The 23,022-nt window shown below is 40.4% G+C and overlaps 1 protein-coding gene across 4 annotated transcripts in view; it reads left to right on the forward strand.

Moving 5' to 3' along the window:
• dym (dymeclin) overlaps nt 1–23,022 on the forward strand; it is a 64,101-nt gene that overhangs the window by 31,697 nt on the left and 9,382 nt on the right. For 3 of the 4 annotated variants that reach the window (XM_082541555.1, XM_082541554.1, XM_082541556.1), the window contains exons 13-16: nt 741–835; nt 4,423–4,522; nt 18,698–18,880; nt 22,108–22,221. In XM_082541555.1, coding sequence (XP_082397681.1) covers nt 741–835; nt 4,423–4,522; nt 18,698–18,880; nt 22,108–22,221 — 492 coding nt within the window. The remainder of the gene's footprint in view (nt 1–740; nt 836–4,422; nt 4,523–18,697; nt 18,881–22,107; nt 22,222–23,022) is intronic. The other variant, XM_082541557.1, reaches the window with a different exon arrangement.

Genomic DNA, 23,022 nt, shown 5'->3' on the forward strand with positions numbered 1-23,022 from the left:
AATATGTATTGCATCATTTTTTCTTACTGTCTGTCATTGCAAATTCAGTCCTAACACAGACCTGATGTTCAGTGCATTCCCAGCTCAGATGATGTAGTGGGCAATAGTTTTCTAGTATTGGTATGTCATCCCAAATGCTGCTTCATATTAAATTTAAAAAAAACAGGCAGTCGTTTTCTATAAGAAGTTTAATCATTTGTTAATATTGTGAAATATATTTTGCCCTAATAAGACTTTATAAGACAGATATTATAGATACATTTTACTGAAACACACACGCTGCCAATTCAGTAAAATCATGCCTGACATACCAAAAGGTAGCTAACACCCAAAGAACAGCTTTGGCTGTGAAAAAGCCAAAGCTGAAGGGCAAACCTTCAAGAAGCCTGAAGAGCTACAAATGAAGACTAGTTAACAAAATTACAAGAAAACTTGCCTGAGGGGGTTCAGGATAAGGTTAATAAGAATAACAAATATTGACTTACAAGCTAAATACAAATGTTTTACATAATGTTTTTCCATGTATTCTTGCACATATTGCAGTAAATCGCTGCACTTATTTCCCATTTTCCTGGCAAAACATGAAGCAGTCGGGGTGGGTTTAGACTTTTTCACAGTACTTATTATGTATTTTAACACACATGGCATTTGGCATGATTGGAGTGTTTGAGTTAAAAGCAATTTTCAGTTTGATCTTTATGCCAGTATTGTCTGCTTGCTTGTGTGTGCGTCTTCTCCAGGATAAATACCTGCACACCAACTGTCTCGCTGCACTCGCCAACATGTCAGCACAGTTTCGATGTCTCCACCAGTACGCTGCCCAGCGGATCATAAGGTAAGCAATTAACTAAGGTGTACAAATAATAAAGCAAGTGGGGCATGACAGATGATGAGATGTCTGTAGAATACTTGTATGAGATGATTGAAAAGCAGAAAAAAAGCACGTTCGCACAACACTCAGTAGATTTTTTTTGCAGATTCATGTTGAGGCAGCACATAATATTTGTCATTATAGTAACTTGACAGTAGTTGCAGCAAAAGAGGCTAAAAAAAATAGATTATTTAGTGAGTGGTAAGATTGTGCAAATGACATCGTTATGTAAGAAGGGGGAAATTAAGGGGAAAGTGTTTGGCCCATGTGGAGACAGAAGAAGAGGATGGGGTCCAAACCACACACACAGATACAGATATCAAGTCATTCTTGTCTGTTAACTGCAGACAACAGGAAGGGAATGTTTCCTTCCCTTAAGACGTGCACAGACTCACGCACACTCAAAGATCGTCTTATCTCCCTGCCTGTGTCTCTATCCATATCTGTGACTTTGGTGTTTTGAGTCAGAGAGGAACAGCGTCTCTGTATTTCTACGTGTCTGTCCAGAAGTGATGTAGAAGAACCGACTCCATGTCTGATGATAATGATAATGGTGATGACTGCGATGGCTCGGGCTGGGCTAAACTGGCTGGCTGCTAGATAAAGGGAATTTCCTGCCAGGAATTTCCTAATGTCAGAGTGGCAGCGCTGAACTCTGCTCCATAATTGACTCTCTGAGAGAATCGCGGCTGGTGCTGTTTATTTTAAGGCGGCAGTGGGTTGATTTGCCCTAACCACAACCCCCACACATCTTTCCTTACTAATTTAACGTTTTCCCTGCTCTCCATCAATATTTCCTTTCTGCCAAATTGTTCCTCTATCCCTGCTCGTGTGTCGGCAGACTCAACAAATGCAATTTAGGTCACTGTAATGCTGCAGGTAATGATCATCTTCAATCTGCCAGTTGTTTTATAATATTAATCAATTCATTGTTTCGTTTATTAAAAAAATGTATACATGAGATTTAATATTCACAAATAAGAAGCTGGAATTGTGTCTAAATAAACCAGTACAGCTAAATTTGTTGTCATTTTAAAAGCGATCCACGCTCATTTTATTCATATTTTAAATTTGGGGAAAGGTTTTACTTTTATCTCTGCTGTGAAAGGTTTGTGGATTGTTATGCAACAAGGTGTGTGCCAGAATGTAACAGAATTTTACAGCGCATTGTGTTCTGCCTTCTGGTTGGCTGTAGACCATTGTCAGTCAATCTCGTGCCGAGTCTTCTGTACAGTACAGAATGCGTTCAGCTTGTCAAATTTACATAAGTCTTCCATTGCTAGCCGAAAACATTTTGCACCGTCAAAGGCAACCGCGGGTGCCTTTGCTTTCATTCTATGATACTGGACTTATTTTTCTATGAAGGTTTAAACGTGTGGAAAAGTGTGTTCGAGCCTGTCGGAGAAAAGTGTATAAAGTGTGTAGTGAGGGATTTTACGGCCATAAAACATCTATAATAACTGTAAAAAATAAAGTTGGCTACTTTGTGGATTTCATCTATCGCGGGTTATTTTTGGAACGTAACTATCGTGATAAACAAGGCACCACTGTATACCAAATGAGCATCATGTTGTATGAAATAAACAAGTGACTGAGACCATAAAGGCATGAGGAAAATGTTTACTGTGTTTATTTTGAAACCATATGAGCTGATTTTAATAAAGCCCTAAAATAAAATGGTGAAACTATAAATGAGCGTTCCTACATTTCAATTTTAGATTTAGAAAAGAATCCAAGCCTCCAGATGGGTATTTAAAATGAACGCTGTGTCATATATACAAATGTTTAATCACAATCGAGCACAGTGTGTGTCCATAACGAAACCTCTGCAGTGCTGGGAACAGGACGTCTTTAGGTCTTTAGTGTGTCTGTCATTACTTCGGCCTCATAACTGATTTGGGGATCATGCCAGTACTGTTGAAATCTTTTGTGTCACTGATGAGACAGGCCAGCTTGTGACAGTGTGTTATTGTGGGCACCGTCCCAGGTGGAGCTCACTCGGTGGTCTCTCGTTTAAAATGTGGTGGGAAACGAGCGTAGATAGTACAAGAGGTCCTTGAGTAGTTGTGGCTAATAGAGGCTTTGACTTTAGGTCTGAAGATGATAAGTAGACCTCCGTGTAGCTGCTCACATAGCTCTATTTCACCAATTATCCCGGATAATGAGTGCTAGGGGATTTAGAGTGTGAGTGTGCATGTGTGCGCTGCGCTGTGCTGTGCTGTGCTGACAGGTGGGTAGTTGTAGCTCCAAGGGCTTATCAGAGCTCTGTTTGTGCCTCTTTAGCTTGTTGATGTCATTGATTTTAATTTATTCAGATTTTTTTTAAAATCTTCTTGATTAACACACAAATTAAAGATTTAGCACCCCTGAGCACCCACAGAGGAGATTACAAAGTTGTAATTACAAGATAAGGTCACTAATACTTTTTTATTTTTTTATTTTTTTATTTTTTTACTTTTTATTTTCACAAATAGTACATAATTACATAACATAATACAGTGTACAATTCAAAACCAAAAAAATAAACAAACAGACAAACACACATAAAACAAACAACAAACTGATAACTAAACACAAAAAAACCAAAAAACAAAAACAAAAAAACAGCTCAGTTCCATTACAGTTTAAACACTCAAGAGAATCCTTGTAACATAATATTAGAAACATCAGGTTCCACATAGTTCAAGTATGGTTCCCACACCTTAAAGAATTGATCTGTTTTTGAATGCAGTATACATGTAAGATATTCCAGTGGCACTAAATCCAACACTACTCTTTGCCAACCTTTAATAGTTGGTACTTTTTCATAAATCCATTGGAGTAGTATATTCTTCCTTGCCGCATAGGTGAGAACACAGTACAATCTCCTATTATTCTTGGATATTAATCGCCGGCTGGGGAGGCCCAGTATGAGAGACAGAGGGTCCATCTCCAATTCACAACCAAAACTAATACTTTTAATAACACTGATAATCAGCAGGATGCCTCTTAAAAAATGCATTTTAGAATATTGTCTCTTTTCAGCTATGAATGAGTTTACTGTTGCATGAGCAGAGCAGTAATGGTTACTCTCTGTGGGTCTGTGCATGCATTGACCCAAACTGTTACTACACCCCAGGTGCAGTCAAGCAGACTGATGTTTGTCTGTGTCGTGCCATCATGCGGTCCCATAACAGCAGCGGTTTAGACAAACGCATAAAATAAGAGGCAGACATGTCAGGCTAAAAGGGGGACGACCATTTCCATGTAGAGATGTACACAAATAAAATGTCGCATTTAGAAAAGAAAACATGAGTTGTGGTTAAATGAATCTCCTGGTAGTTCCCTGTGTGATGAAATATGAAATAATATTCATTCATTTTAAAAGACTTCATTTACAAATCAAGCAGGTCTGCTTTTAAATTAATAAACTGTTCTGAATAGAAGTTTCTGTTCTTAGCAGAGGTAATGAAAGGTCATTGTTAAGTATAAAATGCCACTTGAGTTGTTTTGTTATTCATCTGTCACAGGCACATTCATTCCTTTTCCGTGTCTCTGTGTCTCCCCTGCAGTTTGTTTGCTTTGCTTTCCAAAAAGCACAACAAGGTTTTGGAGCAGGCAACACAGTCTCTGAGAGGCAGACAAGGAGAGAGCGCAGCGTTGCCAGACTATGTGAGTAAAACTTACAAACACAAACAGTCGGTCCCAGTCTGCACTAAGTTTAATCATATTTGCCAAATTATGTCTCTGCTTGGACTGTGAATAGTAATTAGATGTGGGCATCCGTGGCAGTTTAGCTGAGTTGATCGGTTTGCGTTTAAAGCAGCATATTTGCATCCTTTAGTTTTAAAAAACAGCTGATTTTTATTTTGTTTTTTTCAAGTCAATGATAAATAAGTCTTTCCAAAGGACGCAAGTTATCTATTTTTTAAAGAAATTTAGAAAATAGGCAATCACCGGTTGCTATGTAACTGTGTGTAGTCCTTAACTGGTTGGTGAGGGGATGCCGGTGGAAGTTGCTAAGTGAAACTGGTTGTAAAGAGTTATGCAGTGCTGCAGCAGTAAAGAACATGTCAACGTGTCTGCAAATGCTTGGCGACTGCTTGCTAAGTGGTAGTGAAACTGTGAAAAGTGTGACACAAAATGGGGACTGTTCATCTTCAAAGTAAAACTTGAATTTATTGAAACGTGGAACCAGGAACCAGGCAGAGAGCTTTTACTGCAGTGGTGAATATTCTCCTTAGACTGAGGGCTTAGCATGGATGCGCTAAACATCCATAAATTACTCCTGATGCCCATAAAACCAAAGGATGGCATTTCTTTTACTCTATGGTTGTTCCGCGCATTAAAGGAACACAATAATAATATGTTAATTATTTCTTGGTTATTGCCCAAGCTAACTGTACGCTGGCTGTTTTAGCCTGCAGAGATGAGTGGTCCTCATTTTCTCATTTAAATCTTGGCAAGAAAGCAAATAAGTGTTAACAAATGTTGGACTGTTATGTTCTGATCAGTCCGATTAATCATCAAAATGACTCCACTGACCGTTTGATCTTAACATTCAATAATGGTGAAAAATGAGCATTATCATAGCCTTTGAGTTTTAATAATTACGTTTTAAATGAATACAAACAAGAGCATTGGCTACTTCTACACTTGAGTTGGTTTTATTTGATGTATTTCTGTGTTCCAGATTTTATTTTTATTTTTTTTGTCTAATTCCACCTGATGTTTTTGAGGCGTTGAACATTTATAAAACAACGTAGACACGACTGGTTAAAAATAAAGAATGATTTGGCATAATCCAGCACCATAAAGCAACTTTACAGTTTCTGTGGAACAAAGCGAAAAGAAAGGCAGTAACTAGCTAGCTAGTTATTTTGCACATTATTCTTTTGACAGAAAAACAACAAAACAGACAGTTTAAAAAAATTAAATACGGTATTGACTGACAGCAAATTTGTCTTTTTAAATATGTTGATATGACAGTCACACCTGACGAGAGCATTTTGTTGGCTATTGACAAACATATGTCGTCTGTATTTGCACGTAGACGCTGCTGCCCTCGGGTATGTTTGTCTGCCTTTTGGTCTGGCTGTCTCATTAGATTTGCTTGGTCCTAGATAAGCGTGCGTATGCAAACACATTTGTGTGTGTGTGTGTGTGTGTGTGTGTGTGTGTTAGTGCGAGTTTGGACAAGGTCCCCATAAATACCCTAAGGTGTTGAGGAAACATGAGCGTATGTGAGTGCTTCTTCAACCGTGTAGTGACTGTCTGATGAGGCCCCTTTACAAGCAGACATCTACAGTATGTAACACACATGTATAAAGCATAATTATCCACCCTTGTTTGGATGCCTCCTTCCTTCAGGGTCTATTGTAATGCTCTTTTTTTATTTACAAACATGCATAAGTGGGCATTTTATATGACTGAAAATCAAATGGAGAAATAAAGAGATCGGTTTGCCACGATTGCATTTTCTTAAAAAAAGAAAAAAATTGTGAGTACAGCGGTTATATGAGAAAATGGCCTTAAAGTTAATATAATAGAAGCGAAAAATTCAAAAAAGTCAAAGACATGCTCATGCATGGGAGTACGAGGTCAAAAAATAAGGTCATCTACACAACAGCACTCTTTTGATAGAGACTCACTTTAGTGCTCAAGGGTACATGGCAGATTTTCAGCTCAATTATTTCATGGGAATTTTGAATGAGTGTTTTCCTTGAAGTGTCTGACACATTCTCTGGGTCATAGACTTTAAAGACAGAACTGGTCAGCTTTTCTGATATTGTCGTTATCCTTGAGCTTAGACTATACTAACTGGCTGTGGCATTGGTTCCCATGTCTACTATCCACGTCTCCGTGTCCACACAGTGTGCTGTAACGAAAGGGAACATGTTGTATATTTGGACACACACACATATATATACACACTCGAGGTGAGACATAAGTCGAGTGAAATTTTGTCTTGAGCACAAGCTCGAACAAAACTACACAATTAGCCTTCCCCTTGTTTTGAGTGGTGAATATCTTAGTCATAGGTGTTTTTGAGCAGTGGAGGAGATTTGTTGGAAAGAAGGGCTTTCCAGCCTGCTGTTGTCTTACATCTCTCTTTCACCTTCAAGTAGCACAGGTGAAATTGAAAAGCAGATGTTTGACAATGTGTTTTCAGAAATTAAAGCAACTTTAGTAGCGTCTGTTTATTTATTTCTTCACATATTGCCATGTAACTTTGGATATGTGCCACACTGAGTATTGTCTACTTATCAGACGGAAGCTCCATGGGCTGTCTTTTGACAAACATATGCCAAGTAATAGTGTATGGCTTACCATGTTCTTATTTTCAGACTCCTTGGCTTGTTGTTTCCCTCCAAAATGTTGGCATTTGTGAGTAAGATTTAAAGTGTTGGATTGAGTGTGCTATTGGGTCTTTTATTACCAAGCAAAAGGAAGGACATTCCCATCAGTCTATTCTCGTGCCTGTCGGTAAATGCTAGTATGCTAAACTAAAATGTTTAACATGGTCTGCATCATGCCAGCTTAGCTTGTTTACATGCTGAAGGTGGCATTTAGCTTAAAGCACTGTTGTACAGCCGTATAGAGCAGAAACAGAATAATGAGGGGTCTCTGAAATGTAAACATACCTTTAGGCTCTGCACTGCTAGAGCTTTTTTTTTATTGTTAATTCTCTTTGATTTGAGGTTGGCATAGATGGGGAGTTTAAAATGTAGACCCGATGAGCAGCAGTTTGCTGCTTGTTAGCAACTTGTTAATAAAATCTCAGAAAGTAGTCGCTGTAAGTAGCTGATTTTTGTCAGAGCAACACCTAAGCATCCCTAAGATACTCATTATGCCCAGGTTTAGGCTTCACATTGGTTTATGCAGAAAATAATATATGAAACTGACACAAAGCTGCTCTGAGGCCTTAAATTGTATATGAACAAGTATAAAGTATAGCCATTTTTTCTTTTAATAGTTTTAATGTTAAGTTGAAATTCCTTCCTAATTTTCCATGTCTGGCCACTTAACATGACCTTACACGCCAGCTAAAGCCCGTCATTGGTTTTGAGAGATGTGACATCTGAAGGAAGGGCTGCTGTCTCATTATGCCGGCTCCTTTGTTTCCTCCATCGCCGGCTCTCATCTGCTCCTGCGGTAGTAGCGGATGTGGCGGCGTAATTGAAAGCAGCCTGCCCTGGTGTTACTCACAAACCCTCGCCTTAACTTGGGGAGGTGTGGAGGCTGAGGTAGCTGTAAGGAGAGACAGAGGAGAGGAGAGAGCTGACGAGGGGAGGAGAGGGCCCTGGGGTGGGTTAAAGCGTGTTTTTGTGACAGGCATCTGGAAACAATGCAATTTGGCCGAGCCTGGCTGTGGAGAGAGAACTAATGTTTGTTTAATGTGGGATCGTCCTGGACGTATAATCGCTCTCTTTACGAGGGAGAGACCGAGAGGCGGATATGAAAACGTTGTCAAACTGCCCTAAGCTGAGAGTTAAAGCTGGGTGCAGTCTGCTTCTGTGTTAATGTCTCATCTTTCCCTCCGTCTCCTCTTCTGTACCCCCCTTCTCCCTGTAGATGTCTGCCTCTTGGTTGCTGTCTCTCTCTCTCTGGTATATACACACACAGAACATGCCCCCTGTCCCTGAATGTGTTTGCGCGGCTGCGTCTGGTTAGTATCAGGGAAGACAGAGCGAGGGGTTGGGGCCCTTGAGCCCCCACCCCCACCCCCGGGGGGAACATCCAGAGGCTCCCAGACCAAGAAGGGCATCTCTCGTGGGATCCTATGGTTACCTCTGAGTCTGCATTTTTATTCTTATTTTCCTGTCTCATCCACTGAGATATGCCGAGGACATGCAGTTTGCGGTTGTACATGCAAACAAACATAAAAAGATGGAAGTATGTGTTGCATTGTTTGTCACTGTTTATGCTCCCAGCCAGTAATGGTAATGTTACTTCTCTGCCTCTTAGTCTGTTTACTGTTGTACATTTCTGGGAAAAGACTACAAGCACACACACACACACACACACACACACACACACACACACACACACACACACACACACACTTACATGCGCACAGACACTGCCAGGAGCATGGTGGACCACCCTGTCTATGTGTTTATGTGTCCTGGTTGAGTCACATTCTGTGATCTCTTTTTAATAGCTGGAGTAGACACATGCATTAGCTTTGTAGCACCATTCCTCTTGTTTAAGAGGAAAGCAGCGCCCGGGGATATATCAACAGATAATAAACATTATGCCTTCTGTTTATTATCAGGGCTTTCAGGAATGTGCGGATTTCTTAGGAAGCTACAAAATGATTTTTTTTTGTGCAAAGTCCAGAATCATTCAGTGATGCAAGCTGTTAACTAGAAATTGTGCTTCTGAAGCGAGCTATTATACAGTCTGCGATGTTTATGTGAGTGAGTAGTTGTAATCAGTCAAGCAGCATTAATGTTTGTGCTGACAGTTATTGTTTAGTTTATTTGAAGTGGCCTCACTGCACATTTTCTTTTTTTATTCGCTTGTTTACGATGTTCTACTGCGTTAAGTGTGTTGTAGGTTGTTTGATGATTCAAACATAGTTCACGTGTAGATGGAAAAAGATTTGTAGCCCGAATGTAAACAAAGGGATGAAAATGTGTAGTTTCATATTTTAGGGTGTTACTTTAGTCAATTAGTATTCATAAACATTAATATTAAAATTGAATTAACACACAATAAAAGTTACAAGCTTATATACAATACTGTTCAAACGTCACCCCTCATTTCTTTATATTGTAGCCGGGCTGTCATCATTTTTAAAGTGTTAATGAGCAATAGTTCAGCTCTGAAAACTGAAAATCTGCAGCATCATTCATCCAAATTTCAGCTTTTTGCTTCAAATCATTTTTAGTATGTGTGGAGGAGGTAAAACAGGAAGTGTCTACAAATTAGAAGAAAGCTTGTCTAAAAGAGTTCAGGCTGTGTTGAAGATTAAAGACGGTCATAGGAGCTTATTTATACTGACTTTTAAGCTTGTTAGAATTGCACAAACTCAGTTTTTTTCTTTTAAACTGTATTTCCATGTGTGTGTACATGTTTGAAAAAATCACTGTACTTATTTCTCTTTTCCCCAGCAAAACATAAAGAAATGAAAGGGTGGTTCAAGACTTTTGCACAGTATTGTTGCACACAAAAAAGACAATTCATGAACCATTTATTACACTAGTTCAGGCATGCTGCTATCAGCAAAGGTTGACCCCAAAGGATTATTTATAAACTGGTAATAAGATGATGAGGTCACAGAGGACTCTCACGTTATAAATTGTTGCACCAGGGAGAAGACTGAGAAAGTGAGACCTCTTCACATCCTAGCAACCTTAAACCACACAGCACACTCGAGCTTAAAGTTGACCAGATGAGACGGGTTAAACATAGATGATTGTTTCTTACTTTCAATTCAGAATCCCAGCTCAGTGACGACTCCAATCCAGACCACTTAATCACTTTGGCTAATGTGACGGGAAAACTTGATATTTTTTAAACTGTATTTTTATAGGTTTTACAGCTTTTCCTGCTGATAAAGACCTCCCCACCGCCCCATGTTATGAAATGCATTCTGCTGTTTATAAGGCTTTATTCAGACAGGTGTTATAGTTCGATTAAAACAAGAAAAGGCCTTTTTTTTTTTTTTTAATTTAACCAGGAAGATCACCATTGAGATTAAAAACCTATTTTACAAGAGAGACCTGGCCAAGATGGGCAGCAGCAAGTGTCTCACAGTTACAAAAATTACTCAATTAAAACCAGGTAGCAAAAATAAATGAAAACTATCAAATAAAATAAAATAAAATAAAATTCAGCAGTTCATCACAAGGTTGTTTGTCACCATATGTGTAAGTCACACATACAAACAAAGATCTGAGCACTCTTCTATAAATCCAGAACAGATTATAACAGATTATTTCAATCTAACAACAACTAAGTAAACTATCAGTACTATTTGCTGATCTTTTATAGGCCAATTAATCAAGTGTACATTCCTGGAAAGTTATGAAAGATAGAATAAATATATGTTGCTCATTTTCGAGAGGACTTCCTCATGCGAATCTTTAAGTTCCAAATCTGTTACTCGGATGGACTTCTTAAAATCATCTTAGCATGAGCTGGGTTGTGTCATAGTTTAAGGAAATATAAACGTAGGACACCAGCATATTTTTTTTTTAACTGAACTCCAATTAAGAGTTTGCCTATAGGAGACCAAGATAAATGAGATCTTTTAGAGTGGTGGTCTTTAACTGCTCCAAATGAACTCAACTTCAGGCTCCAGGCTGAGTAGCTAAGCCTCTAGTGAAATTGAACATAGAATAAACTAATCACATGTAACAAGTAACCTCTTAACCTCTCTGCCATGCAATAAGTAGCTCATTATCTTCTCTTCTCTGTCTCATAAATCTGTTTCCTTGCATTCCTCTCATTAAGGTGCTTTCCTGCTGAGAGGTGAGAGTTAGCTTACACACTGACTCCACAATTTGGTCTCTGATCTTTCAGGAGTTACCCCTCCCTCACCCCCTCACCTGCCCAGTAACAACGGTGTTAGGCCCAGTTATTAGTTTACTATTATTCTGTTAGCCCGTCTCTCCATATATGTGCCATCCTCTTCTCTTTTGTCATCTATCACTGCCTCTTTCAGCTGCTATTCTCAGGCAGTAGGACTGCCACCCCTGCAGGCAGCAGGTGCTCTGGGGTCCTAATGATCCGCTGCTTCCAAATGGTAATTAGGGCAGCCCTGCTGCATCGTGGTCCTTTCGCGATCGAGGCACAGCAAAACAGAGCACAGCTCGTAGCAGATCAATTAGCACTGCCTACCTATCTCCCAGAGTGCTGTTGCAGCAGTTGGCGTCATCTTTTTTTTATCATTATCACTCACGTCATGACCCACATGACCCACAGTACTGCCTTCATTCCCCACCCAAGCCGCCCCGCTGTTAGCGCTAGCCAAGTCTCAGAAAAGTAGTGTGCCTATTTAATCAGGATAAGGTATATGGACGCCAATACACGGGATCCTGCCATCACACACGAGACGGTGATGCAGAGAGCATCCAGCATAATCACATTGTGTTGATGCTGCTGTTTTTCTTTAGGGTCCAACTTTGTCGCCACACACACACTTTTTTCTCTTTTTCTCTGTGTGCATCCAACAAAGGATGTTTTGTGGGTATGTGAAGCTATGGGGTAATGAGAAGCTGACCTGAGCACAATGCTCTTCAAAATGGTGTGATTATGACATGGCTGTGGTACCATAATGCGGGTCAGACAATGACCTATTTAATAAAAAAAAAAAAAAAAAAAAAAAAAAGCTCCCAAAAGACAAGGGCAGGCTGCTGCTGCTGCTCAGCCAGTCTGACCCTCTCTGTCTGTCCACGTGGCTTTTTTTCCAACTCTTCATCCTTTTCCTCCACTGTGCTTTATTCAACCTGTAGGTGTGGCTTTTCACTCTTTCTGTTTGTATCCTCATGCCCTTGTCTTCATCAGTGCTCTTTCTTAATATGTCTGGTTTGTCTGCCCTGCAACAGCCTACAGTGAGCAGCAGGGCCGGCCAGGGAATCACTAAGCTATTGGTTTAATGATGCCAGCTCCTACTTTACAGGGATTTTCATGTCTATGTCTCTAAACACCCTGTCCGCACTCACAAACGCTCGCTTAAAAACATGTGTGGGTATGATAGAAAGGACGGGCTCTGGCTTTCTAGTCACTGCTTGCATCTACAAACTGTCAGTTGTCAGACACAGCAGAGGTCACCACGCCTGCAGATGCGACACATTTACACTCGGTATGTTTAAGAATTAACAGCAGAATTGCACAGAGTTGGGGAAGGGTGAAGGGTGCATATAAACGCTTTGCTTTCCAATAGGGTTTCTGTGAATGGTGATGCAAGTAAAACAGGACGGGATCATTGAGGCTAATGATATGACTCACCTATGTTTTCCTGGGTGGAGAGAAGACGAGAAATAGCGGCATGAGTGGCTGTGACCAAACGACAAGGCACAAGGTTGGAAAACGATGTATGACTAAGAGAGAATAAGGCAAAAAGAGGAGGGAGAGGTAGGAAGAATATGCTGTCAAACAAACACATGTCAAGTGTTTTTTGGGGGGTTTTTTGTTTGTTTTTTCTGGCTGAGGATGCAGTTTGAAGAGAAAAAAAGTGCAAAAGGACAGAGTGGGAAGTGGAAGAGGAGTCGCCGCCAAGATATTTAAATCCTGTCTGGGTTTCAACCAGACCGTGGACCTCTTAATCTCATCCACTTGACAAACATACACACAAGGCCAGGCAGACGTCTAGCTAGCCTATTTTCATGTGACCTGAATTCCCCAGTGTGGCATTTTTTCCCTGCCAGACTAATCTCATTAAGCTTGGTGCAGAGCTGGAGAACAAACACACCAGGCATCCTTCACTCCTACTCTGCCTCCCTCTCCTGCTTTTGTCTCCTCTTCGTCACGTCCGTTTTCTCCATCAGCTAGCCCCCCTACCCCCCATACTCTCTTATCATCTATGCTACCATTTTTGTTGCTGTCCTCCTCCTCCTGCCTCCACATCCTCCTACTCAGTTTTCTCTCTTATCTGTCCCTGCTTTCTGTCTAATTATGGCCTGCCACTGCGGAAAAGAGTGGAGCAAGTATAGCTAGGCAGTGGAGTCGAGCTCAGAGAGCCACCTCTGCTTCCAGACGCACAATCAATCCTCATTAGAGCTGGCTCTCCTGCCTTCCTATTGCCTCTCCACGTCTGCCGGTTAAAGCTCAACACCTTCAACCATCATGCTTGTGGAAATCAGTGCAGCAATGTTATTGGATGTGTGTCGAAATAACTAGAGTTTCGTTACCAGTTGCATTGATGGTGTTCACAAAATCTGAATGCATTGTTTTCGATAAAGATCATAAATCTAGAACTGTTCAATCCTTCTTCATCATTTTGCTGGGCTTGAGTGGCTTCTGTCAGAGAGCTACACAGGTCAGCAAAGCTGTTGGAGAATAGGATGGCTTACAAGGTTTACAGTCTTTATTTGACAGCAAAGTGTAGAGCGCAGACAGGAAAGCAGGGAGAAGGAGCGGGTGGCGGGGGGATGACATGCAGGAAGTGGTCTGGAGTGGACTCAAATCTAGGCTACCCCTGCTGCAGCCTTTGGGTCACGTCCGAGCCTTCTTTTTCCTTGGTTCTCTTCCAGTCAAATCGATGCACATTGCTTTGAGCAACCCGTTTCCATGCCTGCGACCCCACCTGTGATAGTCGGCCACATCACTGGACAAGAATGCCTTTCAGTGCTGGACTTCAGCATTTCCGACACTTCTGACACAGATTCCAGCATCGCCGTTCACTGTGAAGCTTGTTTGTAACACCTCTGTAACCTGCAGCAGCTGGATTTGCCTGGTTTAAAAAATACATTTGGTAGAAAAGTAATCACACCGTAAACAAAAAATAATAAGATACATCATTCTGAATTAATTTTAAAGGGTTGCCCTAGTAATTACATTTTCAGCAGCGCAACCAATAATCTGTAACCCATTATATTTCTAAAGTAACCTTTTTCAGTGCACAAAAGAACACAGCTATTTACTGTTATCTTAATCCCCCGGCTTTTTTTCAGGGACTGATTATGTGCATTAAAAAAAAAGCATCACAGCAAGCAAAGTTATTTATAAGATAAGAACTTCTCTCAAAGCAGGGCACCGAAGATGGAATATAAAATGCTACCACATGCAGTTCTGTTACAGATGATTTGCCCAGATTGGAGGTAGACTCGGTGGCCAATCAGCTCGCAGCAGGAGTCTCACCATGTTGCTGTTTCGAATCAGATATTGCAAATTCTTGGTCAAAACAGGTCATCAGCAGAACAGTGATGCAAATGAATCACTAAGCATAAGTGTGCTGTGGCGAATATAAAAGCTCACGTTGTGCCCGGCTCAAGAATGAGACCTTGTGAAATATAAATAAATCTTTTTTTTTCTTTTTCTTTATCAGAAAGCTTTGCCATCTCTGCTGCCTATTCTAATGAACGTTACAGGAATTTTACTTCAAGCTGAAATGTGGCAGCGTGCAAACCCAGAGGAAGTTTCTAATGAGTAACTGTCTAAGGCGAGGCTTCCTGCAAAGCAAAGACAATGATTAAAGGTTTTCAGACCGACAGGCTGAACTGGTCAGTTAAATGTTTGGAAAAGTGACGTTAAATATGTTTTTGTCATAGCATTCATATATTTATGCACCATTGCCGACAGAGGTACATGTGAGAACACAAACGTGTGCTGCTTTAACCCAACAGATTCCTTCTTAAAGGCTGGATGGTGTTGGGTTTTGGTGATATGCTGCATACTTTACCTACAATACGCAGCATTTCCTAATAGTACAAACGTGACTGAAACTGCCTATTTCCTGCTACTGTATGTGCTACATGTGAGAAAGGACAGCTGTGGAAAATATCCTAATGCAGGTCGCCCAAAATTGCCCAAAGTTCACGTATGAAAACCACTTAAAATGACGCATTTCACACGAGACATTTTGACAGTTGTGAATAGTAAGGATAACTGCCTGCGTTTCACTGTCACTGTCATAGTTTCTACATCCACATAAAGGACTGAGGTCATATTATCAGCATTATATCATTAATTACATTTTTGCTGTGGCACAACTAAAACAAGACGGGCAAACTTTAGCTGAGTAAACATCTTGTGATAAATGCACACTACTGAGCATTATTACACACTGAATTCATAAACACTTTGGTATAAGGCACACCTCTTTCTCCTCTCACCCATCTGCTGGTTTTTGCAGACATATCTTGGTTTGGGTAGTTTTTACTAGGCACTGGGAGATCTTTTCATTGAAATTTTATGTCATGTTATTCTTACATATAGTAATAGTAATTATAATACTTTTTATATATTCAGACAACACTGCAAAATGAAGAATGTTCAAAATGGAGCACACATATTTATTCATATCTGCTTGGAGGCATGCAAGGATCTTTAAAGATCCAGGATCCGAACTAAAACCTGTCAGATAATCTACGTCGCGTGTTACAGTTGTGGTCAGACTACCGATGGACTGATTTCATTAGAAGTCCATTGCATTAAGCTAAGCTGCTTTGGATGTCCCTGACTCCTGCATTCTCTTAGTTTGCATTTTGTTGTTCTAGCTGCTTCTTCTGAGCTGCTTACACAGGCGGCTCTTTGACTCTGTTTGGCCTAACATAGATGCTGTATACTGTATATGTTAAAAAAAAAAGAAGTCGCTGAGCAGATTTTTAGAATTTCTTTTTAAGCAGTAAATTTAAGTATTTGTTAAGCAGAGACCATATTTTTGTCTTTTTGGGAGTGAAGAGAAACTGATACTCGTGGTTAGTAGTGCTTGGTTTAATTGAGATGAGTCACGGTGCTATTGAGTTATATTTTTCTGGTTTCTCATTTATGGAGCTTATCTTGCAATATCATCAAACGTAGACGGTAGATTTTGTAACGCTCTGCCCACAGCTGTCACACCATGGGAAATCAGTCATGAACTCTGTTGACCAAAGTTTTTATCTCTCTGTAGATTATTCATTTTCCCACGCTCTCTACTGTTTTCTTGTTGTGCGCCACCATTGAACACGCCAAAAAGACGTTATCTCATCACGGTGGCGTCTGTCTGTCTCTCTTGTAGACGGATTGTTGTGAATGAAGTAACTAAAGAACAATAAACCAGATTTCTTAAAGCATGCCTTTTTCCATTAAAAGCAGGTTGTGTGATGAAACCAAACTCCTCTAGCTGCATAGACTTCCGTTAATGATGAAAGCCATTTTCAATATCATTAAAGGCTACAAGTAGGCGCATGTTTTACGAGTTACCACCACGCAGATTAAGGTCCAAGGTTTCTGTAGCATAAACACGCTGATAAGGTAAATGAAACCGAACTTTAAAGGTTGACAGGTGCAGACATCTTTATCATCATTTAAAAACATCAGCGACACTGAAAACCTTTCTCACTATGTAGAAAGGATTCTCCTACTGACTGCTTTAACTGCAAGTTATTAAAAAGATTGTTCATCTAATTAATAACTGAAGCTATTGAAAGTAAAAAGAGTGGCCGAGTGCTTCACACTACTCGCGCTAAGTACAAAATTAAGGACTTTTTCATTTGTACACTTAATTATGAACATTTTGAATGCAGGGATAATAAAATATAATTTTTTTTATTTACTTTTATGGTTGGATGTTAAGATTAATACCACTGTCATACGTATGTGATCACTGTGACGCTTTAGTCAGCAGCTAGCTCTCCTAGCTTATCTAGATTATCATAAAGGCTGAAAACACGGAGGCGGTAGTTGGACCGTCTCCAAAGCCAACAAAATATTTCTGTTGCACCCGCATCTCTCAAGCTCACAGATTGTGTCTCTTGTTTAATCTGCACAAAAACAAAAATGTAAAAATAACAGATTGCCTTTGTAAAGGGGGTTATTTGTTGAACTGTTTCTTTGGAAGGACAAAAGTAGCGTTTCACCGCTCTTGAGCAAAAGGAGCTACTAAAATTGAACATCATATTGCTGCAGTCACAGTAATAGTGGGAACAACCACAATTAAATCAACTATAAGTCAAAGAACCTGGAATCTTATTGGCTTTGAAACTGTTGCTTCAAAGATGGGGACCAGGTCTGCAACCACTTGCAGTCAGCTGCCATAAAACTGCAATAAAATGCAGTCACGAAATGGGGATGATATGTGGACAAGTTGACAATTACATGCTGTCAGTTTATGATAATGCACTGGTTAATGCTGTTTACATGCGCAGAAATGCAAATTAAACAGAATTGACAACCTACATTGAGAATCCAGTCAGAAGCTGGTAGATCTGAAACAAGAGTTCTTTCTCAAATGGTGACGTATGTGCTGCACGATGCTAATTTAACAACAAAATAAGAGAGTTTAGCTTTTACTTAGGAATATGACGGGAACCTGCTGACAACCGGTAAAATCAAGTCCACAATTATAAAAAGACGTGTCCCAGACTAGTTACACTCATTGTGGGAGACCGACTCAGACTGATTGCAACACGTTAGCGAATTGGCTCCGTTAGTAAATTAAATAACAGTCATTTTGCAAACCTTTGTCAATCTGTCTGAGAATCCGACCGGCATTGTTTGGAGACTGGAGGTCGAGGGTGCAACATGCTCGATCTCCGAGCGACCATTTGGCCGCCACAGCTAGTTGGAGTCACACAGTGAGAGAAGAAAGATCCTTTTCCTAGCTGGGAGGAGGTCGTCTGAACCTTCATAGATATTACATGTTATCAATCTTGTCTTCACCAAAGGGCAACTGTGCATATTTTTCTAAAATGTCAAACTTGTTTTTGATGCTGCTTTGGGATTTCAGTTCATTTCTCCAACAATCTCTTGTGTTGATGTTCACATCGGGAAATCCTTATTTATGAACTTTTTGGGTTTATGTGTTGAGAAGCCTACTTAGTTTGAAACAACGCTGAAAACAACACCATCATGTCAGGCGCTTTAAAACTCTTTATCTTTTTGTCCGTCCTTCTTATAGTCTTTGACTGTCACGTGTCACTGAGTTGCCGTCTTTGCCACACAAGGAAACACAGGCCAACACGACCTGATATCTGGTTTAAAAGATCACCCTTCTGTCACTTGCTAAGACCTTGGCTGACATTCATGCTTTACTTTTTTGTCCTTCCTCTGATCCCTGCTGCCATTTCTGCCATCTGTCTGTTACCCCCTGCTGATCGTTCTATCAGAAAACAATCATTTAAAAACAATATAATAAGTGGAACCAGTCTAGTGGGAAACCAATTAACCTTTACATCCTCCCTCTCCCTCCAGGCCCAGGACCTGAGTGTGATTGAGGAAGTCATCCGCATGATGCTGGAAATCATCAACTCTTGCCTGTGCAACTCTCTACACCACAACCCTAACCTGGTGTACGCACTGCTCTACAAGAGGGAGCTCTTTGAGCAGTTCAGGACGCACCCGTCCTTCCAGGACATCATGCAGAACCTCGACACGGTCAGCCTGTTTGAGGGTTGTTGTTTGGTTTTTTTAAACTAGGAATCGCACAAAGCATCACAAGTGAATTAAGAGAAGCCTGACAGTTTTTTCTGCAGTGTCCTCTTTGTCTGCTCAGAAATGTTGAAAAAGCCGGGCCAGAAGATTGCAGTCAGGCAATAAAGAATGAAAGACTTAAGTAGTATGATTGAATTAATCAGTCCACTGGTGTCAAGTATCTGCACATTACATCTCAAACATTCAATGAGTATGCGTGGTGTATAAGTAAGAAGGGACGCGAGAAATCTGTCATTCACAGTCACGTAGAGAAGGGAAAGGAAGCTTTGGTGGGTATGAGTGTGTGTGTGCAGAGGATGGGGGTTGCTGCATACATTGCCACAGGCTTTTACAGTTATCCATAAGTATGAGGGAGGCATGCCTAGGTAGAATCCCTCGGTTAAGTCAGTTTCCCCGAGGCTATTCAGGATGCGAGGCGGCTTTTTTGCTCTTCTAAAATAAGCCCATATGGGGGAGGCCTTCTGAGTTAATGAAGAGATTAGTATTAGATAGATGTAGACACACATAGTGCATGAACTCTGGTGTGCTTGAAATCTTTAAAGCAGCCCACACTGAGAAACAAAACTGCCTGTAGAAGCATTTTTTAATGTTGCTCTGACAAAAAAGAGCTTTAAAAGGAATTTGTAATAGTTCTTTTTTTTTTTGTAATTAAGGAACACCAAACATTTCTTCAGGGAAAAACTTAGAAGAGCAGTGGAAACACAAAAAATACTTTCTTAGATTTCTTCTTTGAGGTTAAACCCAGAAAGCATTGAATAATTTTTAATTCCAGTGAACTACATATTTAAAATGAAAAGTTTTTGACATTTTCTAAGTTTTTTTCCGCTGACAATAAGCAGAATTCACCCAGCTTTGCAAATCATCTCGATTTATGATCAGCTGCAACTCTTTAAACATCTCATTGTAATGGCACCAGTCAAGCCAGTCCAGTCCAAAATTAAATCTACTCATTCTTCCAATTATAGCCACTTTTTGTCTGTCTTCTAACAGGCTTAAGTGTAATTTGATAAACATACACTATCATAAATACAATGATTATTTTAATGCTTGAAGCCTGAGGTTTGGAACACGTGGATATGTGCCAAATGCTGGGTGGTCCACGGCTGCATCTTTTTTTGCTTTAAAAAAAATATGAACAAAAATGTGATTTATTAGAAGAGCATATATTGCTGCTTGTTTGTAAGTCTCTCTGCCTTTTAGCCCTCGATCAATGAAACTTAGGTTTAGGTCAGCTGACTGACTCATCCATCGAAAGGACGATTGCAGTTTATTCGAAGTGTCGCGCTAACGTGGCACTCTGAACTGAGAAGGTGCCCGGGGCATCTGCGCACAATGTCCGCTCCAGTTTGAGGCAAAGTCACAGACGTGCAGATCTATGTTTACAGTTAAAAGCTTTAAGGAGACCCGTGCATGTATTGGCAACCTTTACCTGGGGTGAAATGGCACCAAAAGAGCATTATGGAAAGCGTGTGTGATGATCTGGACCATGATGCGCTGCAAGAGGTTGAGCCCTGGCATGTGGAATGTACACCTACTGCATACTTTAACACGTTGCACACTACATACACCTTTTCAGAAAAGTAAGCAAAAGTATCCCCTGGTGGCAGTAACCCATTTCAGCAGGCTAACGCACCCCTGCCCCACCGCAGTGCTTGTTTAAGATTTAAAGAATACAACAACAGACTTCAAGGTACTAACTCTGTCTCCAAATTCCCCAGTTCTCGATCTGACTGAGCATATCTGGGATGTGCTAGAAAAACAAGTCTGATCCACGTAGGCCCCACCTTGCAACTTACAAGACTTAAAGGATCTGCTGCTCATGTCACGGTAGCTGATACTGCAGATCCGAGTTGTTTTTTCTGGTCCTACATAATATTTGGTAGGTGCCTTAATGTGGCTGGTTTATCTGAATAGTGTGTGCTGTGCTGTATCCTTATAAAGAAGCATTTACAGAAGCGAGTTACTGTTGCTAGGAAACATGGCAGCCCATGCACGTGTTTAAATGGCCGTTTATGGAAGCGGCAATATTTTGCCTTAAATGAAACCGAGCTGTCGACGTACTGTAGGTTCAGCACAGATTCCTCTAACGTCATGTTCAAACCACCTTTGGAACACTGACCAGTGTTGTTGTTTACACAGCTGAGGTCTCTCAGGCCTACGCGTGTAGCATGATGCCATTTTGTTCCTAGATCTTCATATTGCACCCGGTGTCATCATATCGGGTGTGGCTGCTGAAATATTAATGTGACAGCTCCAAACAGGGATTAGAAGAGTTGGAGAGGGTCGTGATGGAGCTGGGACTTGACATTAAAGCTCAATGAGAACAAGGTCCCGTGTGTGTATTAGGAAACACAGACAAGAGTGAATATTGATTTTTTATTTATTTATTTTTTGCTAATGCTACCAGCTGATTTATACTTACAAGTAGAACAAAATGGAACAAAGATATCAATAACTGCATTAACACAAAACCTGACGAGAAATATTTTAAAATAACCATTTATTTTTGAGGAGATAATCAACAAGAGTTAAATTTCATCAGCGAGTTATATTTTCTTCTATTTTATTGGATAAAAAGTGGATTTTGCTTTGGACACTGCCTGCTTTATCACATATGTTTTGTTAAGACACTTAACAATGACCATTCAAACAAAAGAGACATCTTAATTTTGTGTCTACGCTTGAAGACAACTTGGCAAAGAACCTTTTTTTTTATTATATCTTTAGACAATCTGTTACTAGCAGCCTGTCACAATTCCCCCACATTTCCTTAGTTAAATCTACAAAAAATGCCTGATATAGCGTAGTTTCACAAACATAAAATAACAGTTTTTGCACCAACATATTGATTTTCAAGCTTGTAAGAATTATACAAACTGTGCTTTTGTCTTATATACTATATTCCCATGTATGTTTGCACATTTCAATAAATAACTGCACCTATTTCCCATTTTCCTGGCAAAACATGAAAAACTGAGGACACTGTATTGGTGGTAATTTGTATTTAAATTCTGTGTTTACCCCTAAATACTCCAACTGTATTCAGTCCAATTAAATTTTATTTCTATAGCACCAAATTACAACAACAGTCACCTCAAAGCACTTTAAGGCAAGCTAAAAGACCCTATGGCAAGTTTGTGATTGGCTGTTTCCTCCTGTTTGACCTTTAGGTTATTGGTTTCTTCAGTCAGCGTCTGGAGCAGGCTGGAAGTGACCTGTCTGTTGAGAGAGTTCAGGAGGTCATCATGAAAGGAGCCCAGGCACTGCCAAAAGACAGACTGAAGGTAATTCACTCACACAGACACACAGGCAGCGGGGCGACAGACAAAGTGGAAGAGCGTGGAAAGCAGGAGTCATAAAATGTGGGCTTTGCTAAAAGGTTAAAAAAGAGAAGAAGAAGAAGTGGTAAATTTCTATGCATGTGAAGAGAGTCCAGTTGAACAATTGAGATGTTTGGGATTGGGATATGGACTCGGGCAATGGAATGATGGAAGGAGGCCTTTGGGAGTGGACACAAAAGGCCAAAGCCCAGTTCTCATTAGCATTAATGCCCATCTTCGTTCCATTTCTGCTTACCTGCTACATGTGAACATGTAATGACATTTCAAGGAGATGGGATGGGGGGACGGCTAACGGCACTTTGTCATGGGTACATCAGATTGGGGGGAGGGGACGAAGGAGACATAAATCTGCCACCATGCCTCGTTACCCAACACTCCTGGCGGGTTCTCTAACCCTTTCCCTTTCCAATGCTCCTCCATTAATCAGTAAGGAAATATGTAACCAGCGGTCTCCACAGCAGCTCGGAAGCTCTTAATTGCATGTTTTATCATGTGTTTCATGTTCCATATACTTGACTGTTGGCTGCAAGCCATTTGTCTGTGGAAGAGGGATGGTACGCGGCCATGAGTCCATGTTCTCTCTCTCTGCCGTGCTCACAGCGAGCTCATCAGAGCACTAATGTAGCGACCATGAATTCACAGAATTACCCACCGAGCCATGTGGATAACCCTCATGTCCTTCAGCGAGAGTGCTGTACCTGTGGCACAAGTCAATGTGGGTCATGAGTGTGTGTGTGTGTGTGT

Source organism: Aulonocara stuartgranti, assembly GCF_965226115.1.
Source record: "Aulonocara stuartgranti genome assembly, chromosome: 7".
Lineage (NCBI taxonomy): Eukaryota > Metazoa > Chordata > Actinopteri > Cichliformes > Cichlidae > Aulonocara > Aulonocara stuartgranti.